Source organism: Balaenoptera acutorostrata, chromosome 6 (assembly GCF_949987535.1).
Source record: "Balaenoptera acutorostrata chromosome 6, mBalAcu1.1, whole genome shotgun sequence".
NCBI classification, from domain to species: domain Eukaryota; kingdom Metazoa; phylum Chordata; class Mammalia; order Artiodactyla; family Balaenopteridae; genus Balaenoptera; species Balaenoptera acutorostrata.
The window spans coordinates 123,944,501-123,968,708 of NC_080069.1; the positions used below are offsets into that span (position 1 = coordinate 123,944,501).

At 54.1% G+C, this 24,208-nt stretch overlaps 1 protein-coding gene across 6 annotated transcripts in view; it reads right to left on the minus strand.

Moving 5' to 3' along the window:
* Positions 1 to 6,724: 6,724 nt before the first annotated feature.
* The window catches only part of CAMSAP1 (calmodulin regulated spectrin associated protein 1), a 57,466-nt gene continuing 39,982 nt past the window's right edge, over positions 6,725 to 24,208 (minus strand). For 4 of the 6 annotated variants that reach the window (XM_057548280.1, XM_057548278.1, XM_057548283.1 and 1 more), the window contains 12 exons: positions 22,322 to 22,461; positions 22,138 to 22,234; positions 20,488 to 20,644; positions 19,572 to 19,663; positions 18,948 to 19,032; positions 15,943 to 18,325; positions 14,906 to 15,042; positions 14,569 to 14,777; positions 14,185 to 14,287; positions 12,633 to 12,751; positions 12,062 to 12,180; positions 6,725 to 8,631 (listed from right to left, as the gene is read on the minus strand). In XM_057548280.1, the coding sequence (XP_057404263.1) occupies positions 8,329 to 8,631; positions 12,062 to 12,180; positions 12,633 to 12,751; positions 14,185 to 14,287; positions 14,569 to 14,777; positions 14,906 to 15,042; positions 15,943 to 18,325; positions 18,948 to 19,032; positions 19,572 to 19,663; positions 20,488 to 20,644; positions 22,138 to 22,234; positions 22,322 to 22,461 (3,944 nt within the window). In that variant the 3' untranslated portion in view covers positions 6,725 to 8,328. The remainder of the gene's footprint in view (positions 8,632 to 12,061; positions 12,181 to 12,632; positions 12,752 to 14,184; positions 14,288 to 14,568; positions 14,778 to 14,905; positions 15,043 to 15,942; positions 18,326 to 18,947; positions 19,033 to 19,571; positions 19,664 to 20,487; positions 20,645 to 22,137; positions 22,235 to 22,321; positions 22,462 to 24,208) is intronic. The other 2 variants (XM_057548281.1, XM_057548279.1) reach the window with 1 other exon arrangement.

Below are 24,208 nucleotides of genomic sequence, written 5' to 3' on the forward strand. Positions count from 1 at the left end.
CCTTCCTGCTGCCCCGCACCGTCCCAGGGACCCGGGCCACAGCCCCTGGGACGTCAGGGGCTCCACACTCGCTCTGGGCATCTGCCACAGCCCCTCCTCCTGACCATCTCGGGGCCGGCCCTTCAGGCCAGCAGCTCCAAGAGTCCGGACGGAGGGGGGCCATGGGGAGCTCAATGCCCACCTTGGCTCTGAGGCAATCCCTGTGGCTGCTTCCCGGCTGCCCTACTGCACAGCGGGGTTCAGGGGTCTTCCCAGGGGAACTTCTTCCTCAGGGCCTCCCCCAAGAGCTGGTGCTGAGCCTGGGTCCTCACTGAGGCTGGACGGGGAACCAAATAAGTCTTTAGAAACGCTGCTTATCACAACACCAAAAAGAGAGTGAAGAAGTGCTGAACGGGTAAGATAACATACAGAAGATAACATAAATATGTTTCAAAAACTTATCTTCTGTACATTGTTTAGAAAAAGACAGACGACCCAGCAGGAAAATAGGCAAACAACTTCAAGAGACATTTCACAAAAGAAGAAAATCAAAAAGACCAACAAAGAGATGGAAATATGCTCTACTCATCTGTAACCAGGGAAACACCAATTAAAAACACTAAGAGGGGCTTCCCTGGTGGCGCAGTGGTTAAGAATCCGCCTGCCAATGCAGGGGACACGGGTTCGAGCCCTGATCCGGGAAGATTCCACATGCCGCAGAGCAACTAAGCCCGTGTGCCACAACTACTGAGCCTGTGCTCTAGAGCCCGTGAGCCACAACTACTGAGCCCACGTGCCGCTACTACTGAAGCTCGCGCACCTACAGCCCGTGCTCCGCAACAAGAGAAGCCACCGCAATGAGAAGCCCGCGCACCGCAACGAAGAGTAGCCCCTGCTGGCCGCAACTAGAGAAAGCCCACACATGGCAACGAAGACTCAACGCAGCCAAAAATAAATAAATAACACTAAGAGAAGGGGTTATATTCCAAACACCAACAGTAAAAAAAAAAAAAAAAAAGACCACGTTTTGGCATATATGCTGCTCCCATAATGAAAGAATCCTGTCTAGATTATTTAAAAATCTTCTATGAATCCATAAGAAAAAGAACCACCCAGTTAAAGAGGCCCAATTGAAAGTGGGCAAAGGAAATGACCAGGAATCTCCCAGAAAGGGAAGCGTGAATTTGCTCTGTAGACATCTGAGAAGATGCCTCACCCTCATGTCAGGGGACGCCCAGTGACACCAGCAGGACAGCCGTGGGCTTCCGCGTGAGCCCGCCGTGCACCCGCCGTGCCGGCCCGAGCAGAGCCCCGCACCCCCCGACCTGCTCTGAGACCCCAGGGCTCGTGGGCTCAATCACGCAGGACGGACTCCCCGCCACGCCAGCCGCAGCGGGACTGCACCCCGCGTGGGGGCACGTGGCCCTGCTCACCCGCTGGGGCCCAGCCCCTCCCAAGCCCACACGACAGGGCGACGGCAGGCACCCAAGTCAGGGCTCCTTGTCCTGGGTCCCCAGAGCCAAACCCCGAATCAGCAGATGACACCCCATGGAGAGTCCTCTGGGGATTGTGTGTGCAGTGGCGGCCCATCTGCAGACCCGGTGCGAGGGGTCGGCTCCTGGTGACTTTGAACCTCGGGCTTAGTCACACCTCCGGGACGCCCTAAGTGACCGTAAGCGGCTGTTCGGGGGGTCAGCAGTGGGCTTCACTTCCCGTGACCGCCCTGCTCGGTGCACGTGCTGGTCACGAGCGGGTCTGGAAACGCTTCAGTTTGCACGCTGGTCGCTGCACTTCTAACGCTCACCACCTGTTCCTGTGCTTTTCTAGGAGGACTTTCATATCTCTGCCAATAAAGACGGTTTGGGCTTTTCTTTTCCTCCCTTTAAACCTCCTGTTTCCCCGTCTTAGTACAACGGCTCAGACGTCCAGGAAAGCCCTGGCTACTCACTGTGACCACAGGCAAACTGGCCTCCACCCTGACTTAACAGTGAAACACTGCAAGTGTCCCCAGTTAAGTGTGGGGCTCGCTGGAGGTCTCTGGCGGGTATTACCAAATTACGAGAATTCTACTGGCAACGTTTTTCATCGGGAATAATACATATCGAACGTCATCAACTTTTTTTTACGTGGTTTCCCTCTTACACTCAACGTAAATTACACTTTCTCACGTTGAATCTTTATTCCCATTCAAACACTGCTGAGCATAATGTCTCAGTCTGGGTTCGTTTTAGTATTTTATATTCACCAGCAGGAACTGGACCATGATTTTCTGTCCCTGCGCCTCTGGCCGGGTTTTGATGCAGAGAAACCCAGTTTTAAGCGGCACTCTACTGTGCGTCCTTGCACAGCACCCCTACCTGCGCCTCCTCGCGCCTGAGGTGTGCCCTCCGCCCCGCCCCCACGCACACCTGAGCACCCGAGGCGGGGGCGTCTCCCGGTCAGCGACACGGCGTAGTCTCCGTGGCAGCACTTCCCCTTCTCGGTGGCACAAAACATCTTAAAATTAAGGACATCTTAGACCAGCAAACACGGGTCCTCCTAGTCACCCGTCTCAGAGGCTCCACAAGGACAGGGCACCCAGGGGCCGCTTGCTGACGCCACCTGCCCCGCGTGTGTGTGACGTCCGAGTCTGCGGATGCCCGGGAGGGTCTGGAAGCGTGGGCAGCGGTGACCCCCTGGCACTGCCACCGGGGGTAGGCAGCCTTCAGCTTCCCCTGGTGTGACTCTCAACTGTTTATCACATTTGATGCTTTCAAGGAGTACGTTATTTTATAAATAAACAAAAGTAACATAAACAGAATTGTCTGGAAAGCAGGGCTTGTTTGTTCATTTGACCCATTTCTAGTCCCAAGGAAAGCATCTCCAAGTAGGAAGCACGACCCAGTGTTTCCTCAAGGGCGGCGCCTTTGGGCAGGGTGGGTTCCGGGCAGCGGGAGGCCTGGCAGGGGCGGGGGGGTTGCCCTCACCGAGGGCTGCCTGCCCTGCGTGAAACCCCCCTTCCCCCTGCCCCAAGTTCCAGAGCGAGGCCTTCCCCCTGTACCTAGTTCTATGAAGCTGAGGTGCCACCTGCCCGGGGCTTCCAGAACGAGTTCTGCAGCGCCAGTGTGTACGCGAGGGCCTGGGCACTCAGAAAGCCAGATCAGACGCCCCAGTCCCGGCACCCAAATCATCCGTAGGTCTGTCTCTAACAGATGATCCTGCCCGACTTCAGGATGGCCGTCCACTCCTGCCCTTCCCATGGGACCACACCTGGCACCGGACGGTGAGCAGGGCTCCAGGTGAGACGGGCCCCGCCCCGTTCCCCAGTCCACGTGTGACCGGGCAGTGGCCTCCACATCCCCGTCACTGGGCTCTGGGCCCCACCCTACGCCCCACAGGTCCCCGGGATTTGTGATGCAAACGTCCCGCGAGATCATTCCACATCCAGGTGCAAGAGCAAGGGCTTGGTGTCCCCCAGCCCCAAGCCGGCAGCAAGTTTAACCAACTTTCACCAAATGTCCAGCTGGTACCGGCAACATGGTCCGAGGGCTGAGAACAAATAAAGGGAGACGCCCCCGCTGCCCCCAAGAAGCCCCGTGCCCGCCCCACGTGCCCTCACCTGGCCGGTCATCTCCCCCCGACCCTCCCCCTCGCGCACACCCTCCCAAAGCAGCCACGTCGTCCTAAGCAGGTGACACCTAATGCCTGACCCCCGTGGATCCTGCCCGGGAGGGCTGCCCCTCTGGCGCAGCAAGCACTCCTTGGATGAGGAATCTTAGCACCCATAAAACACAGGGCGCTCGCGAGCTGAACAAGAGTCCGATGTGAAGAAATAACACAAAGATAACAACGTGTTTTCCACCCCACAAACAGTGGCTTGCAACGATGCTTCTCCAGCTGATCGACTCCTACCGGCAGTTCCACGCCTACCACGAAAACCGGACAAAGTAACCATTAATAAATATACTTTAGAAGCAAAAAACTCTAGGGAGAACTTTGGTGGCAAATACTGAGAACCACTCATTTATAAAATGAGAATAAACACTTGGTCAAATTTTATCAAGCTCTGTACTTGGGATCCGTTTGCTTTTCTGTAGGTACGTTCTACTTCAATTTAAAAAAAAAAGAGCAAGGGTTGTACTGTGATGAAAACAACAAAAAACTCACCACCTAGAATTAAAAGGGCAAAAAACCAAGTTGTTTCTTGCAAAAATGGAGACTAGAGAGGTTTATCAGTTCAACTGAAAATAACTGCTTTAAAAAAAAAAAAAAGCAAACACTTTAAATTCAAGTCCTGATGCTTCAGCCTGCCTAGCAGTGCTGTTGACGCCTTCTGGATGCTCAGAAACTCCCATCACAGGATCCTGACCTGGATTAGCAAAGAGCACGCACAGTCCAAGGCCATCTGAGCCCCCATCTCAGTGCCTGGTCCTTGGAGCTGCAGGCTTGTCGATTTAACCCATCACATCGCACAGCATTTCAAACTGTAAACGTGGAGCGTGTGCGCAGCCGAGGCCCAGAGTAAAGGTACCTCAGAGTTCCCAGTTCCAGACAGTCAGTCACCAAATGAAAACACAGGCCCAGAGACGTGACTCCAAGGCCAAGATTGCTAGCTTCTGACCTTCGTAATAGCACCAGCCTAGACTTCACTTCTATGGGAAAGTCGGTTTTTATGCTGTCGCTATTTCTTTGCACCAGCGGCGACCCCAAATTCTCACTGCCAAGAAAGGGTTCCCGTGAAACAAATCTTTCACAAATTACATCCGGGCTTGACGACGTGGAGTTCAGGCTATAATTTTTACTACGCTTTGTTCAATTATTCATTCCCACTGTCAGTGGCTTTTCCTTGCTATTTAGGAAATCACTTGGATACGGTAACTTGCTCTTTCTAAAGAACAGAGAACAAGGTCAGGAGTGGAGATCACCCCCTCCTAGATGAGCACAGGGAGGGGCAGGGAGACAGAGGAGCCTTGCTTCTTCCCAGGGCAAGTTCTGCCCCCGAGATCTCTAACGGTCCCCACAGCTCGGACCCTCGCACGGAGATGCCGTCAGGGACAGCCCGGAGAAGGCTCCAGACCACAGCAAGGTGCCCCAACCCCTGCAAGAGACGGCCTGGCGGGATGCCACCCGGACGCGTTCTGCTCCCCGCCAACGCTGGCGGACTTGGCCGTGACCGTGATGCAGAAGCACAGCCCATCCTCCCCACACGCAGAGCCCCCGCCAGAAACGAGGGCCACAGACTGGGAGGGGGCTGCCTAAAGCCGCTCACTCCCGCTTCTCAAAGGCCAAACCGTGTCTCAGAGCGTAGGTCAGCATCAGTTAGGAAAGGCTGTCCAAGTTCATCTTAAGAGGAAATTTTATTTCAGGTACTTTTCCCCCCAAGTAAGAACAACAGTTTCCAGAAATAAAAGTGTAACCTAGGGACTTCCCTGGCGGTCCAGTGGTTAGGATTCCATGCTTCCACTGCAAGGGGCGCGTGCTTGATCTCTGGTCGGGGAACTAAGATCCCACAAGCTGCGCAGTGCAGCCAAAAATAAATAATAAGTAAAAGAAGACAACACATACACAAAAAGCATAACCTAGATGTAACTTTGGAATTATTCTATTTTTCAATTTGCCAGAGCAAAGAACATAGTTTGGGTCCAAACAGCCTGATCAGACACTGCTCTGCAGTGACGTGCAAAGTCAAGTCAAAGGACACACGGGAAAGACAGTCCGCCTCTGGTGTGTGCGAGCGTCCAACCCCCCCCGCCACATACGCACACTCACGCACACGCGTGGGGGGATAAGTTAATACATCTGCACATGTATCTGTAAAATATGGGGCTCACTCACCGCAGTTTTATTTGGGCTCCTGGGACCCCAGCTCACCACCAAGGACTCACACGTGAGCCTCATCGTGGGCTCAACCGTTCAGGCAACACTTTCTTCACCAAGTTAAATGCTAAATGGGTAGACAGGTGGCTGGTCAGAGTGCTGAGAAGCAAGGAAAGACGTACAACCCTCCACCGTAAGAACACGACACAAATACGCAGGTGCCCTGGAAGGCGAAACAGTTACAGAGAGACCTACAAGGCAATTCACGACTTCACCACCACCAAAGCCAGAGAAGACTGAAATCTCCACCACAAAAGGGAATCCTGCATCTGAAACCCCCTGCGACGCACAGGGGGCCCGAGGGGGGCATCCGTCCCCACGTCCCCGAGCACAGGGGGTCCGAAGGGGGCATCCGTCCCCACGTCCCGAGCACTGGGGGCCCGAGGGGGGCATCCGTCCCCACGTCCCGAGCACTGGGGGCCCGAGGGGGGCATCCGTTCCCACGTCCCGAGCACTGGCCGGGGCGGCGCGGCTGCCACCGGTCCTCACTGGCTTAACCAAGGGCACAACACTCCACATGCGAACCACCTTCACAACGCTCCACAGGCTGACTGACTGCATCAGAAAACCCAGGGTTTACCCAGAACTTTGGAAGGAATGAGATTTCCAGCACTGGGCCAGGAGTGCCTCTAAATCTTCACTGAAAACAATCACATTCCGCTGACTTCAACAGGACTGTGTTATAAAATGACAGAGACGTTGTCACACGTCTTGCGCGCATAAAGGAAGAAGTTGGAAGGCATCCCTTCTCTAGAAGAAGGATGTGATCCTCTAATAAAAGGGACTCTAGTTAACTAGAAACCACGTGAAGTTTCTCTGCAGCAAGGAGCCGGGCACACTGGCCAGCAGAGCGAGTCAGGACAGCCTCAGGCAAATGTGACCATCCAAAGCAAGTTAGTCAATTACTTTATTACACTGTAGTGCTTTCTCAAAATAAATATAATAATATCATATCAAACATACAGTGAGAAATAAAGCACACATGTGAACGGCACGGTAACAGGAAAGTTCACTCAGGACTGTTTAATACTCAGCACTGGAGAAACCGCACAGCTTCGTTACCTATTTACAGACAGAGCTGCTGGCTACCGATATATACAAACCCAACCGGGAGAGGGCAAGGCCGTGCCGTTTCTGCACCACGTTCCCTCCACCCTCATGGACACGGTCCCCTCACCTTTTCATCTACAATGACCAGTATACTTGTCTTAACTGTTTCTCTCCACTGATCTTTAGTTTTTTTCTGCAGTTTGAGATAGATTCAAATAACACTCCCAAGAAAATATGTGCAAAACTAACACATGTGACTCCAGAATCTTCCGGCAGTCGGGTCAGCTGGTCAGTTGCACAGGTGTCAGCAGACTTCCGGTGCCGTGTGGAGGCCGGGCGGGAATGTCTGGTCCGGAGAAGCACTAGTGACTGTTAGGACCACCGTGGAGAGAACCCACAGCATTCCGCTGACATGGAGTTCCGAGACAGCTGCAAATAACCCCTTTATAATTGTCTTTAAGTAGACGACACAACAAAATGGTCAATCTAAACCGAGAACCGCACGCTTACTGCTCTTCCAGAAGCAAGAATCAGGACGGGTGAGTGATGACATGATAAAAACACTAAAAGAACTGTCAGCGTAAGAGAAACATGCTCAGAGTGAAAAAGATTCTACTTTACCAAACTCTGTCTTTATTAAAGTGAACAAATCATTAGCGCACTATCCCAAACGTAATGAACGAGGGCTGTAATTGGCTCAGCTTCCTATTTTCAACTAGGCAAGCACCAGCAAGAGTACCATTCACCATCCTCATGATTGCATGTCGGCGAGAACCCCTCCGTACTTGTAAACGTTATTTTAGCAGAAGACAGACTTTGCAGATTTCAGTGCTTTTAGTGAACTGGTATTTTCAGTAAACTTTTTCTGAGCAGCAAGGAACAAGAATTTTTTTCAGAAATCTTAGAATTGGATATAAACGTTGGCAGTAGACACAATCAATAAATATACAATTTCTCAAATGAAAACGATTTCCCCAACACGAGCTCCTTTCCTACAGACATTCAAAAACCCTGACCCAAGATTGAGTCTCAGTCCTATAATCTCGCGAGATTACAGCTGGCCAACAAGAGGGGTGTCAGGTCATGTGCAAAAGGGGGTGAGTTGAGAGGCAAGAAAGCAAAGGAAATCACTTTTAATTTATACCGAAGGAGAACTTCAAGTAAAAGGAATCCGCTGCCTGGAGCTCCTGGGCACACACCCCTCGTCTGGGAGCCTCCGCACAGCGGTGACCACGGCGGCCGCGAGCCGCTGGGAACGGGGCTGAGTCCTCACTCCGGCTCCACCTGCCGTCCTGTGTGCTGGGACCTAAGGGAGGGTTTTCTCGTGTTGTCTAGAAGCCTCTTTGAAAAAGGTCTGTGACTTTGCACACTTCGTACCCAAAAGGAGGAAAATAATAAATATCGAGCCGGCCGGCGCGTCCTCAGGCTCCTGCCGCACCGGGGTCATTTCCGAGTCTGCGTCTTCTTTGGCACCGAGGGCCGCTTGGGCTGCCACAAGTGGTTATGAATGGTGAGCGCGTCCACACTGACGGACATGGTTTTGGCCGGGATCAGGTTGAACTGTTTTCGGTCTGAGCTGTATTTATACAGTTTGTCGATCATCTTCTTGGTGATGCTCTTTGGCCCCGTGCCAGTCAGTTTGTAGATTTCTTCAGTGTCGGGATAGTAGCAATAAAGTGCCCTGAACTGGCAGCCGGCGTCACGAAACAGTATGATGTAGTGATTCGCGTCACACTTCTCCAGCTCCTGTGTGGAGGGAGTGAAGGAGAAGAGACAGGGAGCGTGAGTCCCTCCCGCAGTCACACTGCAGCATCCACCGTCCTGACCAGGAGGCCCGCGGCCAGCTGACCGCCCACCCCGGGGCAAGCTTTCTAGGACACAAAGCTATGGGTTAGCCGTTCAGTGGAGCACCATCTACCATTGAGGTTTACTTCAGTCCAGGTATCCAAGGAAAAGAATGCTTTTAACATGAAGTGAAAAATCACATGAAAAGACGCTCAACATCATTAGCCATCAGGGAAATGCCAATCAAAACCACAATGGGGGACTTCCCTGGTGGCGCAGTGGTTAAGAATCTGCCTGCCAATGCAGGGGACACGGGTTTCAGCCCTGGTCTGGGAAGATCCCACATGCCTTGGAGCAACTAAGCCCGTGCGCCACAACTACTGAGCCCGCACGCCACAACTGCTGAAGCCCGTGCACCCAGAGCCCGTGCTCCGCAACAAGAGAAACCACCACAGTGAGAAGCCTGCGCACCACAACGAAGAGTAGCCCCCGCTCACCGCAACTAGAGAAAGCCCGCGTGCAGCAATGAAGACCCAATGCAGCCAAAAATAAGTAAATAAAATACATAAACTAAAAAAAAAAGAAGACAAAGTTCCATTAAAAATAAAAACAAACCACAATGGGGGTTACTTCCCTGGTGGTGCAGTGGCTAAGACTCCGCACTCCCAATGCAAGGGGCCTGGGTTCGATCCCTGGTCAGGGAGGGAACGAGATCCCACATGCATGTCGCACCTAAGAGTCCACGTGCCACAACTAAGACCCAGCACAACCAAACACATAAATATTAAAAAAAAAAAAAAAAAAAAAAGCCACAAGGGGGTAGCACCTCATGCCCACTAAGCTAGAGTCAGACAGACAATAACAAGCGCAGGTGCTGGTGCGAAGAAGCAAGCGCTCATTTTCCACCGGTGGAGGGAAGGTGACACAGCCTCTGTGTTGGCTAGTCAGTCGGCCAGTGGTTCAGAACGTCACACAGAGTTACCACGCGACCCAGCCATTCTTCTCTCAGTTAGATACTCAAGAGAAGTTAAACCACGCATCCACATAAAACCTGCGCACAAACTTTTACATTCATAACAGTCAAAAGTAGAAACAATCCAAATGTCCATCAACAGATGAAAGGATAAACAAAACGGTCTAGACGTACAACGGGAGGCTGTTCAGTCGTAAAAAGGAAGGAAGCGCCACACTCGCTGCAACTCGGAGGAGCCTCGGCAACACCACGCGGAGCGAAAGAAGCCGCCCCAAAAGGCTGCCCCAGGTGTGCGTCCCTTCACGGGAAGTGTCCAGAAGAGGCAAACACACAGAGGGGACCGCAGGCCTGTGGGGCCGGGGGCTGGGGGACGAGCACGGCGAGCGGCCTCGGTACAGGAACCTTCTGCGGGGGGCAGGTGCTGGGATCACCTGGTGATGGCCGCACCCCCTGGGAACAGACCGAACAGCCCTGAGCTAGCACTGAAGGGGGATCTCACGCTGCGTAGGTGATCTCTCGATAACGCTGCCACAAAAGAACCTGAAGCAGGCACGACCGTCAGTCCTTGTTACAGCGTCTGCCGTACCGTGTTCTCAACTTTAAGAAATCACTAATATGAAAACATTTTAAAACAGATTCTCCTCGTGCTTGAGAATGTCTAGTTTCGTTGTCTACCCCTGCAGCTCTCTGAGCATGGGCCAGGGTTCCTGACACCCTCTCCGGGTCTCTGCTTACTACGGAGACCCCTCCCACAGTATCCCGAGACGTTATCTGCCTCTTCATCCGCCCCTCAGGGTACACTGCCATTGTCCAGTGGCCACGGGACACGTGGTCTGTAACAGATGGACTCGGAAGCGGGTCACACCCAGCTGTCTTCTACGTAGCCAGGAGCTAAAAAGATTCGTATGATGTAAAACAACGGCACTCTTCTCACTCTGTTTTTGTTTTAGAAAACTATAATTTTTCACAAATGGATACTATTCTTTTCAGAATCTAACAGGCTTGTTGTTTTTTAAAATAAATTAATAAACCAATATATTTATAAAATTAAGAAGAAAAAGCAAAATTTAAAGCTGCAAGTATAATACTGATTTCAACGACATAAAAACTGTTTAAACGTGAACAGAACTAGAGACGCAAAGACACATCCAGGCCCCCGGGCCCCGCCCTCCGCAGGCGGATCACGGCCCCGCCTCCACCCTCACACGGCTCGCGCCTGTCCCGGCCGGCAGCCAACGTGGCGCTCAGGAGGCCGTGGCTCACGGCCGTCCTCTGCCCACAGCGGCATTCACCCTCTCACCCAAGGCAAAGCCGGGTCCCTTCGGCCCACAGAGGCCCGACTGGAGCTGCCCCATGACCTCTGACCCCCAGCTCCCCGGCTCCAGCCCCAACCTGGGGATCAGTCCCACCTGGAGCCCGTGCGCCTCCCCAGATCTGCGGGGCACCCTCCCCGCTCCAGGCCTCTGCTCAAATGACACCTTCGAGTAAGAGCCACTGACCGGCCAGCCTACTGACCACTGCAGCCACCCTCGGGCCCGCATCCTGCTCCCCTTTCACTCTTTCCAGACCGCGGCCAGAATCAGCACCACCCACTTTTGTAAACAGGTTCTTGGGGGCCGAGCCGCCCTCTGGTCAGTCCGTGGCTGTCCTCACGCTGTGACAGCACAGCCGAGCAGACCCGCCGGCCGCCAGTGTTTCTCGTGCAACCGCTCTGTCGCGGGGCTGCCTCGTGCCTGGGACCGCCGGCTCCATGGCCAGGCCTTTGCGTCTGCTCCTGGACCAGCCCAGAGGCTGGAGCAGCCCGGTGACACGTGAGTGGAGAGGAGCCCTGCGCCCCGCACGGAGCCCCTAGCCGGAGCGTCAGGCCACGGCACGCAGTCCTGACCTGGACCCTCCTTCCACATCTTCCACCTGCTGAGGCCACCACCACTCACCACTAGTGACCGAGGGCTGCTGCCCCCGGGGAGCAAACAAGTCAACCCAACGGGACAGAAACGACCAGCATTTTGCCCCAAACTCCCACTTCTCCAGTGGCCCCAGCTCAGAGCTGGGGTCCCTCCTGTCTCTATCCGACACCTCCTCCGACCCCCGCAGACACCCTACCCTCAACACCAAACTAACTCAAGAAATCTCACCCACTTCCCGTGCCCCACCCTGGAGGGCCTGCCCTGGACCCCCAGCCCCGACCCCAGTGCAGCCCCCTCCGTCTCGCTGGTCTGAATCCCGCTCTTCCGCGGAGCCGTCCCAACTGCAAGGGCCTGGGACACGAGTGTCCTGCGTGTCCTCACACACGAGTCACACACATGCAGGACGGCAGCCTCACGTGTCAACAATCAGGATGCTCTCCTCTAGAAAGAACCCTCATTTATAAACACCCTTATTCTACATAAAAAACTGGAGATGAAATTTGATACTTGCCTCTAATATTGAATTCTTGTGAGGTTCATTCACCTTTCCAGCCAGACAGCAATGGGATATAGCATTGTGAATAATCGGTTTGTTTGATTTGCTGCTAGGCTCCTTAAACAGCTTGGGACCTATGAAAAGCAGGCCAAGATTTGCAAAATTAATATTTACAGCATATACACACACACACACACACACACAAAAGAAAGGCAACTATTTTGTAGAAGCAAGCAGCAGCTAGGCTGAATTAGGGATGTTCATTAATTTTTTGAAAATGGTAAGTAATAGCCACTTCAAATCTATGACAGAACTCTAAGTTACAGATTTTAAATAAAGTAAGGAAAAGACTAAAGTAAGTAATAATTTATTCCCTTTCTAATTTTGGTTTCTTTGATTTAAAAAAAAAAAAAAAAGAAACCAAGAAACAGCAATTTTTAAAAGCCTAAGGTTCCAAAGCGCCCGAGACGCCATAGTGAGCCGCGAGCTGTGCAGACGTAAGGGCACGCCACCCACTGCGCCCGGGCCCCGCCCCCCACCAGGACGCGGCCGTGTGCCCGTGCCCCACAGCGAGCGAGGCCGTCACCTGTGTACTCGGCCACCGAAGCAAGGGAGGACGCGGCGGACGCCGTCTCCCAGTCTCTGTCGGTGCTCCTGCTGGGGTTGCGGCTCAGGATGGGCAAGGCTTCCAGGGACTCGACTCTGCTGGGGAAGAGGGACGGGGGCGGGGCTGGGAGGGCGGCGGGCATGCCTCCTCTCGCCCGCAACTGGCACCGGCTGGCGGATCCCACCCTGAAACGGGCCAGGCTGCACCATCGGCACAAGAAGGGCCATCGGCCGCGGCAGGAGGCTGGCAGCAACAGTGGGGAGCACAGCCGGTCCGCTCCCCGGAGAACACGATGACAGACTCGGGGCAAGACACAAAGACACCACCCGCCTCGGGCACCAGAGTGACCTCATCAGGGAAGGTTCGCCCTCACGCTCAGCCCTAATGGCGTGGGAACCAGAGGACCCGGTTTGGGCCAGCTGCGCCGCTGCCAGACAAGGGACGGGACCCCGGGAAGGAAGGATGGGCAGAGCGGGCCGAGTCCAAAACCCCGGCAGGTCTCAAACGACTCTCCAATCCCTGGCAGGCCTGAGCCGCGTCCCTGCAGGGCCGTCTCCGCTGAGCGGGACACAGACGCTCACGCAAGAGAAGCAGGTGCAGGCAAAGTCTGAATCCAATGCTGGTACCCGACCGCCTGGACAAAATTCCAACCAGAATCCAGAATCCCTGGGAGGTGTCCTCCACAAAGCCCCGGCGACGAGAAGCCACCGGACGTGTGGAGAGGCAGGACAACACTCATGATAAAGGACAGGCGGGGACCCTGCCTACCAGGAGGCCAGCCCCACCCGTGAAGGTGGCTGCTGAGGCCCGTGGGCAGACGTTCAGTGCCATCGACAGGGTCCCCAGGCCTCCGCCCAAATTACTCCTTAATCACAAAGGGAATCCTCCAGCACCCGTGGGAAAACAGCACCTTAACCCAAGTCAAAGTGACACACACAACTGGCTGCACTAAGAAAGACACAGCCTCCTCTCTGGGGTGTTCCCGCCAAAAACGCACAGCCTGGACCTAATCCTGGGAAACCCACTGGGGGGCGGGCAACAAAATAACTGGCCCATACTCAGCAGAAACGTCAAGGCCCAGGAGGACAAAGGAGGGTGAGGGCCTGTTCCGGACAGAAGGGAAACAGTGACTCAGGGCGACCGTGGTCCCGCACGGGCCTGGGCTCTCAAGGACACTCTGACAATCGGCCACGGCGGGCATGGACTGGGGACCTAACGGCAGCGCTGGTTTGATGACTGTGGTGACACAAGACAACGTCCTTGTTCAGAGAACGTACGCTCCAAAGTGTTTAAGGATAAAGAGGATGTCACCAACTTACTCGTAAACGATTAAAAACGAAAACGCATACAGGGCTGGGAGGACAAGGGGACAGAGGACAAAAATGTCGCAACATTTCACTAATTGGTGAACCTCGGTGAAGGGCAATTAGCTCCTGTGACATTACTGCCATGGCTCGGGACGTCTGAAATTGCACCAAAGTCCCAGTGACAGACCACTGCCCACACGGCGTCCCGCTGCGCGGCCCCTTACCGCTGGGAAGGCGCGCCCCCCGAATGCACGCTCTCGGGCTCTGTGGTCGTTGCGGAGGCCAAGGACAGGCTGGAGCCCGACTGGGCCCGGCTCAGGTCATCCGCTGCCAGAGACAAGACAAGACAAGCGTTCATGACACGCGTGTTTGGCCCGCCACCCATCTGTGCAGCAGGAGAAAGAGCCGGGGGCCTGACGCCAGCGGGACGCGGGCCCCAGGCTGGGACCCTCCCCGCGTCCATGGCTCTCACCACCTGAGGACCCAGCGCTCAGTCTCAACCTTCCCTTCTGTGAAACGGGAGAGCCCCCTCCAGCCCAGCCTCGCGGCTCCGGGAGAACTGGAGTGAGTCAGGGCCGCGAAGGGGGGGCCCCACGCCGCCTGCTCACATTGGGGGGTGCTCTTGGGTCCCGAATCGCTGCTGGGCTCCTCCCGATGCACGGACTTGGGCCGCGGCTTCCGGGGCCTGGACTTGGGTTTCCCCAGGCCCTGCTCCTCCAGAATCTGCTGCTGCTTCCGCCGCAGGTACTCCTGCTTGATGAGCTCCCGCCGCGCCTTCTCCTCCTCCTTGCGGATCCGATCTTCCTCCGCTTTACGCCTGCGGGAAGGAGCAGCCAGGACGTCCTGGTCACGCCAGCGCCGCGCCATGGGAGCGGACGACAGACACGGCGGCCAGGTGGCCACGCCGACCACGCGTGGTGCCTGCCGGGCCCCCAGGCCACCTACCGTGCCTCGTCTCTCCTGAGCTCGACCTCCACCTCCAGCTGCTGCCGCCGCATGCGGGCCTCCTCGGCTTTGCGCTGCTGCTTCAGAAGGAAGGCTGCCCGCTTCCTGGCGAGCTCGTCGTCCGCCTTCTGTTCGTCCTGCAGGGCAGATGCCACCTACAGCGCGGCCGGGCACGACCCCCACGGGTCCCCAGCACTGCCGCCCCCGGCCCTCAACGCACCCCAAGAACGTGAAACGTTTCCTACTCCTCGTAACTGATGGGTGAGCGAGCGTCTCTCTACAGACGCTAAAATACAAACGGGAGTCAAACCACGCCCTTAGAGAAGCATTTAGCCTGCGGGCACTGAATTCCATTCGCCTTAAAAACTGCGCTTGTATCTCCACAACAGGAGCCAAAACCCAGATGGGTCATTTGTCCGTTTCCAATTTAAGAGCACAAACGTCAGGCAAGGGCCGTGCGCGACTCCTGAGAAGTCGGCCCTCACAGCTCCGTGGTGTGTCAGCCGCCTCCTAAGCGCCAGGACAAAGGGAGCCGCGATCAGGACAGAAGGGAATCTCACAACTCACTGCTCTCTCCTCAAGGAAACGCTACAAGAAAGGCGCTGATAGAAACAAACACGTTTCCTGAAGTTTCTACACCTGCCCGCACTCTAACAGGGGGAAGCACACCTCGGCCAAAAGGCCAAGTGCAGCCCGTGGCCTGTTCTGCAGAGCCTGCGAGCTAAGAATGTTTCTTCATTCTTAAACGGTTGGAAAACCATCAAAAGAAAAACATTTCGTGACACACGAGGACGAGTGAGAACTCCCGTTTCAGGGCCCAAGGTCAAGCTCTGCTGGTGCCCAGCCAGGCTCCCGCAAGCAGGTGCTCCCGGCTGCTTAGGGCGAGGTGGGTCCTTGCGGAGACCACGTGGCCCCGAAGCCGCACGCGCCTCTCCCCAGCCTCCACAGAAGAGGTTAGGTTCTCTGTGACACCCTCGCGACTAGGCCAGAGTGGCGTGCCTGCCCACCACGTGACACAGATGCCACCAGCGCTTTACCTTGAAGAAGAAGCCGACCCCCAGCTTCTGGTCGCCCTCGCTGGCGAGGTCCGCGGAGCTGTGGCGGCCTTCCGTCCCCCCGTCATCGTCGGGGGCCTTCAGGTCGGAGAGGTCCACCTCGATGAGGCTAGCCTTGCTCCTCGGGGGCCCATCCAGGGGCGCGCCCCCGTTTCCTGGCCCGCTGAGGGCACCGAGCCCCGCCCCCCTCACGCCGTCTTCCAGTACCTCCCTGAAGCTCATCTGTTCCGAGGTGACGCTGGCATCCCTGGAGGAGGGCAAGACAAATGTCCGCTGGTTGCTCTCATCGTGGAGCCTGTAACCGGCGAAGCAGCACTCCTCGTGGGGGTCACTCCCAGGGTCGGCGACCCCGTCCCAGCCCGGGTCAGAGGGCGTCCGGGCGGGGATGGACCGTAAGCGAGGGGCGGCCTCGACACCAGGTGTGAGGGCCTTGCTTCGGGAGGAGCCCTGCGGCCGCTCTTTCGGCACCTTCAGCTCAGTCGGTCTTCCCGAACGGGAATTCCGACCCGGACCCAGACGGGGGGGCTTGTGGTGGCCGGCCAGTGCGGTCGGAGAGAGCGGCTCGACAAAGTGGACGGCCCCCTTGACCTTGGGGTCCTGGGAGTTGCTCCTGGGGCCCGGCGTGGGCACCGCGGGGGACGTGAGCAGCAGCTGCTCCTGCTGCTGGGAGATCCTGAGGATGGCCTGCTGCAGCGTGCTGATGGTCTCGTTCAGCTTCTCGATGGACAGGTCGCACTCGCCCACGTCCAGGCCCACGTCCACGCCCTCGACGGCCTCCAGGAGCACCGCCGACAGCGCCTTGCTCCGCTCCAGCTCGGGGAGGGCGGCGGGGTCCTTCCGTTGATGCTGCTGGACCAGAGCCAGGTCCTCTCCGTCCACGTCGGGAGGCCCCAGGAGGTCTCCCCTCCCCTCCTCCTTGCCAAGGAAGTCTCCCACGCGGGACACGCCGCCGTCGAAGTCATCCCCGTTGTGCTGGGAATGCTCTCCCGCCGAGGCCCCCGCTCTCAGCGGCCGGGGGGCGGCGTCGGCCCGGCCCCTCCTGACCACGTGCAGAAAGGCCGCCTTGCCCAGCTTCAGGCGCTGCCGCGCCGAGAGCGCCTCCACCTTCTTCTTCTGCGCCTCGATGGCCCGGCGCTTCTCCTCCAGCTGCATGTGCAGCTGCACCAGCTCGGAAGCCAGCAGGCTGGCCTGGTCGCCGCCCTGCCAGCTCGGGCTCTGCTCGCCCCTCTGCTTCCACGTGGTCAGCGGGGCCGGGCAGCTCTCCGAGGTGTCGGGCGTGGTCTTCTGGGAGCTGCTCGTGCTCGACTTGGTCTCACAGCTGTTGAGCCTGTGAAGCTTCCTCTCGGCAAAGCTGGTCATCTTCACGCTCCCGCTGGCCACGGAGACGCTGCTGAGCTGGCTGAGACACGGGCTGGAGCGGCCACTGGCGGCGTCCTTGTCCTCGTGCTCCTTCACTTCCAGGTCCGCCTGCAGCTTCGCCGACTCCTCCTCCCCCCCGTACCCGGCCCCCGCCGCGGGGCGCTCCTCACCGGCGAAGTCCTGCTCGGCTCCTTCCAGGTCCGCGACGTCGGAGTCAGAGTCCTGCCTCAGGATGGCCCAGGCCTCCGGGCCAAGGGTGCTGGGGCTCTGCACACAGCTCGTGGACAGCCTGCCCTCCCCGTCCTTGTCAGCTCTGCCCGCGTGAAGGAAGAAGCCGTCGGCTGGCTGTCCCTGAGATGGCAGACTGAAAGCGCCGCCGGCCGGGGGCCCGCCACGGGCGTCCCCTGCTGCCTGCGGCCCCGCCTCAGTGGGCGTGGGGTCGAAGCCCGTGAGAAGCTCTGAACAGGAGATCGGGGTGAAAGTCCTATTCAAGTCTCGACTGACGTGACTGCCGGGCGCCTTCTTCCGCCCAGGAGGCTGGTGGCCCTCGCCGGACCTCCTGGACGTGAAGCCCCTCGGCCGCCCCTCTCCACACTCATCCTCCTTGGTGACCGCCTGCTTCTCCTTGGCTGGCCTGAGCACGGCCGGCATCAGTGGCTCCAGGAAGAAACTGTCAGGCTGACTTTCTAAGGCGTCTGCCAGCCTCTGGGGAGACCTGGCACTTGCCATCAGGCCGGGGTCAGCGCCCTGGTGAGCCACATCCGTCCTAACGATGGCCAGGAGCTCCTCATCCTCGTCCTCAATATCGACATTGTTCAGGAGGCTTTTTCCATCGGTCCTGAGGGCTGCGGGCTGGGGCTGGTTCTGCGGGGTCAGATGAATGACACTGGACGCCAAGCTGTCCTTGCTGATGGAACGGGCCAGGCTGACACTGTCGCCAGAGCCTGGGTCCACGTCGCAGCTCGCAGCGTGATGGAGAGCAAAGGGCGCTGGCTGAGACACAGGCCTGCAACATGGGGAAAGAAGACATTGCACACGCCACGTCCCCACGAGAGGCTACGCAAGCTCGTGAGTGACAAGAACGTGAGTTACGAAGAGAGAATCCAAATCTTACACACAGGAGACTTAAAGAAACCCTCTCCTGGGCAAAAGAAAACCAGAGAGCCTTTCAGTTCAGCAATTCTCAGACACCCTGGCCCAGCTCCCCTTAAAGATGCTAAGGATCCCAAAGAGTTTTTATTTATTCATCAATATTTATCACTTTAGAAATTCAAGCTAAGATGTTTTTAAAATGATTAAAACTTCCAGTGAGAAATCTATCACATGAGCAGTGGCCATATTTTCTCAAACAGACAAGTGCAGAGTGTAAAGAGTGGTATCATTCACATTTTTGCAGACCTGACATCTGGTTGGATTCTTGCGTCTGATCTGATTCAACCTGCTGTGATCCCACACTTCGCGAGGCCCTCAGAATGGGAAAAGCAGTGACATCCCAGCGTTGTTACGGATATAATTCTGCCTCCAAGGGACACCGTGGGCCCCAGGGGTCCCTGCACCACATCTGGGGCACTGCTCTGAGACTAACGAACACTTCAAGGAGAAATGTATTTGACGTGCAGACACGTCACCTGTTTTTTTTTTCTGTCCATGCTACTGATGCTCCTCGGGGCTGACCGTCGACTCGGGTTAAGGAATTAGATCGGTGTCGCTGGTCTGCAGTTTGGAGAAAACAGTTTATGTTCAGCATTAAGTAAATGATTTTATATCATTTGAAATTCTTTCACTATAATAACCATTTCTCAAGGAAATGCACCATAACTCAGTACACCAAAACTGCTAAGGAAAGCAAATAATCACAATACAATTTTTAACAGTTTCGATAATAGGCAGTGTGTAATTCAACAGTGATCACGGTCATGAAAATAATCAGTGTTAATTACACATCGATATCAATTAAATGATGTCAACGCCCATTGAGATAATGAGTGGATGTCAATGTATAAGCTCTTGCCGCAAGACAACGGTAATTTTCTGTGTGCCCCCTGTGATTCCTTACGTCTCACGAATATTTTCACTGTAAAGACTATAAATTCTAAGGTACATCAATAAAAACCAAAACAAATTCTGCCACAGTCTTCTCAACTAACATTACTACATCATGATGAGTCTATTTATTTTGAGAGCCACGATATTAATGAACTCCAGTGAGAGGGATGAGAAACCGCAGGCCAAGGGGAGACGGCGCTTCTTACCAGGGGGGTCCTCTCCCTGCACTGTCTTTTGCTGTTTCTGTCTCAGTGGCAACAACGGATGCGATGGGCTAAAGGCAGAGGGCCCTTTCCCCCTAAACAGAGAAAGGATGGGAGAGAAAAATCACTACCTCACCAATCTTCAAGTTCAAAAACAAATGTGTAAGAAGCTACGGAGACCATCATGAATTCACACCAACCTGTAAGAAGTTCACAGATTCCTTGGGAAAATTAATTATTATAAAAATGAACCGGGCTTCCTGGTGGCGCAGTGGTTGAGAGTCTGCCTGCCAATGCAGGGGACACGGGTTCGAGCCCTGGTCTGGGAAGATCCCACATGCCGCGGAGCAACTGGGCCCGTGAGCCACAATCACTGAGCCTGCGCGTCTGGAGCCTGTGCTCCGCAACAAGAGAGGCCACGATAGTGAGAGGCCCGCGCACTGCGATGAAGAGTAGCCCCCACTTGCCACAACTAGAGAAAGCCCTCACACAGAAACGAAGACCCAACACAGCTATAAATAAATAAGTAAAATTAAAAAAAAAAAATTTTAAAGAATCAGAGCCTCTGTCCAAAGTGGCCCTGAATGATTTAAAAAAAAAAAAAAAAAAAAAAATGAACCAAAAATGTGCCAAGAACTTCAAACTTGGGATAAACATCCAAACTGCAGCTAAGGGACATACTGACCTCTGGTTATGGCCTGTAATACAACAGGTTTCAACTTTTCACAGTAAATTCAAGTTCTCATTCAGGCTACCCTGCTCGCCTCCAGGGCAGCAGGGGCCAGAGGGGGCCCTCTCACTACCTACTCTGCACAGGCTTGCCATCACCCCTGAGAAAAGGTCATTCCCACGGGAACTGTAAACCAGCAGGAAAAGGGAGGCAGGATGGCGGCTCGGTCCCGAGAGCAGACAGACTTACAGGAGCTCAGGCTCTTCGAGGTGCAGGTGGTGCAGCTGGGTGGGGGGCTGCGAATCGGCTGTGCTCGCCGCCACGGGGCTGCCCAGGAAGCTGCGCTTGGTGGCGTTGGAGATGGGAACAGGAGGCCGAGTGCTTCTGGGGTGCGATACTGATTTAGCTGCAGAAACAATTTTATAGAAATATATTATTTACAGTTACAACGTTAGCAAGAAGACTCTAAAAAAAAATCCATTTTTATAAGCACTAAAAACCCAACTTTTACCTGAAACCAGAACTTCTCCAAAAAAATAAAATGGTTTCAAGGTCAACAAGTGTATTCTGCAATGAATATGATAAACATTATACCAACGTGAGTACTAAGATCAAAAGAGCCGACACAGCGGAAGAGCGAGCACTGAGACTGCATGCAGCATCCGGGCGACTAACAAGCGGCCTCGTCGCCGGGGCCCTGCGAGGGGGGCCGCCACGCCGCCCTGCCGGCCAAACCCTCAAGGAGGCGGCTGCTCAGCCGCAGAGACCCGGTCCTCTGAGCCCAGCATGTGACTGACCACCTCAGTGGCCACTTCGGCTCAGGCCCCCGTGGGGTCAGGGGAGGAGATCAGGCCCAGCCCGAAGCTCCAGTCTGAAGAGGAACCCCATCTCTGAGGCTGCTCCCCAGAACGCCGGCCCAAGGCGGTGCCAGGGACAGTGCCGGCAGCAGGAGCCGGACCGCGCACCGCCCGGGGGAGCCGCCGAGGTCCTCAGGGGCAGGGGCGCACACCCTGGCCACCGCCCCGAGCCCTGGCCCTGTCTGGGCGTCTGCTCTGCCGGCAAGGCGGGGGTGTATCTGTGTGTCACCTTCTGGTTTAATCCCTGATGAGGCTGAGCACCTTTTCATAATGTTATTAGGCACCCAGAGTCCTGCTTTCACGAAGCACCTGTTCAAGTCTTTTGCTCTTTTTTTTATTGGTTTGTCTTTTTCGTCTTTGGATATGTTCTGGACACTGTATCTGCTGTAGGTATACGACAAGGATCTTCTACCCCTGGTAGCTACTTGATTTCCTTTTTTTTTTTTTTTTTTTTTTTTTTTTTACTCTTTTCGTCATCTTTTAATGAAAAAAAGGTCTACATTTTAATGTGGCCAATTATCAGTCTTTTCCTCTGTGGCTAAAATTTTTATATTCTTTGTAAGAAATCACAAGGACATGAAAACATTCTCCCATATCATCTTCTTAAAGTTTTGTAGATTCTCAAGGCTGGCAGATCATTTTACTCTGTGGTAAAACAGATTTTTTTCTGCCTTGTTTTAGGGGCAAAAAAGTCAGAGCTGTGGAGGGTGAGGACTGGCATCACAGACTAGAGCACTTCCTGCCAGAAGTTCGTCAGAATCACCTGGAACCTTCTCTCCAACGTCTCCTGCTCGCCCTTGGATTCTGACGCCGCGGGGCCAGGACGGACCCCGAGCTCACCGTCTGGAGGAGCTCTGTGCGCGACCACCACGGCGCACCAGACAGGGGCCCAGACTGTGACAGCACCCTGTCCTCCCAAAAGAAACCACTTAAACACCACTGTCGTACAAAAACCAGGAACCGGTTTAGTACACCTTCTGAGTGCTGGGCCACGACTCCCTCAGAGGAAACAGCTGCCACTTACGGAAAGCTTGTCACTCACCATCTTTCAGCTCCTGAACATCCCTGGGCTGAACAAAGTCTGGTTTGACATTCTCAAACCACCAGAAGAGCTCGGCAATAAAAACCATAACGTTTGGCTAAAAGGAAAACAAGAAATCAAGGACACAGTGAGGAGCTTATTCACACAGCGTTTTAAAAATGTGTTTTTAATAATTCATTATTACCTTCAACACTAAGGGAGCATACAGCATATCTTCTAGAGTGAGATAAAAGCACTTGTTAAGATATTCATTTGAGAATTCTCTCAGAAGCCGAATATTATACAGACTGTCCGCCATCGACGTTACCTCTTTCAAGCATATATCTAATAGATAAAAAGAAAACTACAATTTATTAGAAAGATATTCTGCTTCATAAGTGTGTGTGTGCACATATATTTGTGTCTGTGTGTGTACATATACATGCAATTTTCAGCTGAAAAACAATTTAAATAAAGGTAGAGGTAACATTTAAAAAGGTAATAACATTAACAGATTTAAACATCACAACAAGTATTATAAATAATGTTATAGAAAGAAAACACTCAAAAAAAAGACAGGAGAAATCTCCAGGACCTGAATTTAATTGTTAACATCTGAAAAGTATACAATCATTACCTGAACTTTTAAGACTGGGCCTCCAATAGGAATAGTAACAATCACCTTCCAGTTTATAAAGGACCTGGCGGCATAAGGCCACTTAACGTTTAACCAAGTTCCTTTCCCCCATCCTTCGAGTGAGGTTATCTCCGCGGTTGGGGGAGGGGAGCATACAACAGGAAACGTCAGGCTTATCCACAGAGAAGCACAGAAACTGCTAATCACACAACTCAGGCGCTGTGCAGAGCCCAAGTCCTCCTCTGCTGCCTGTCTGCACCTGTAGCAGGACAACTGTCCATTTTACGCTGCTCTGCAGGATGCCAGCCCCTCACCCAGAAAATTCCAGCGCAGACACCCACACTGGGTACTAAGCAGGCTCCGTGGGGGGAGGTGGGCCCGCCCTCAGGCAGGAACCTCTAGAACACCTAGATACCACTCAAGACTGAATCGGAGGTAGCTGTACTGATGACTTAACTTTGCCTCTAAATAAATAAACAGGACTGAGAAACATAACTTATTTTAAAATAACTTTACTCCTAAGAAGAAATCATTTTTAATGATTTAGAAATCTCATGCACACATGGGATTCACAGCATCCGGGATCTACGTATGAATTCTGTCCTATGCGGCGATGCCCTAGCACTACGAATTCTCAAGAGAAAACTTCTATAAGCTGAGTAACTGTGCACATTTATATTGCTAAGAAATGTTTCTTTTTTACAATTCAGATTATGAAATATTACAAATGGAAAGAAGAGGCTCCCACGTGCTCTCTACCCAGATGGCACGGATATTAACATCCTGCCTTCTCTGATGCAGATCTCGTTTTCTTCCAGTAACAAAGCATCACAGTGCAGAAGCCCGCCTCCCCACAAGGCAACCACCCTCCTCAAGCCCCGTGACCTGTCTCGTGCGGGTGTCTTTACCACATATGGTCTCTGCCCATAAATCATATGAACAGTGCACTGCTGACCTGGCTGTCTTCAATTTACATTCATGACAACAAACTGCCGATCATGTTGCAGCCTGTTATTTTCCCCAAACTCGGAATTACGTTTCCAAATAGTTCTACACTGCCGTGGGCAGATTTCAGTCACTCATTTTAACAGCTATTTAGGATTCCACAATTTTCACTATCACATAAAATGCCCGAAAAACCAAACTTGCATGCTCTCTGCACCAGCACCCTCCCAGAAGGGGCCACAAACTGCGCTGTCCACACCTGACCATCGCCTGGCCACATCCCACCCCACCCGTACCATCGGGCCTCTCACCTGTGCCACCCCGCTGGGCCTGCTCTGCCTTCCTGCAATGGTGCACCCGCCACTGCTGTGGGCTCGCCCCGACCTCCTCTTCTGTGAAAAAGCTGTTCTTGTTTTGCCTCTGGGTTGTTCATCTTTTTCCTACTGATTTGTAGGAATTCTTTTTGTATTACGGTTACAAAACAACTGTGTGACAATCCTTTGTCAATTT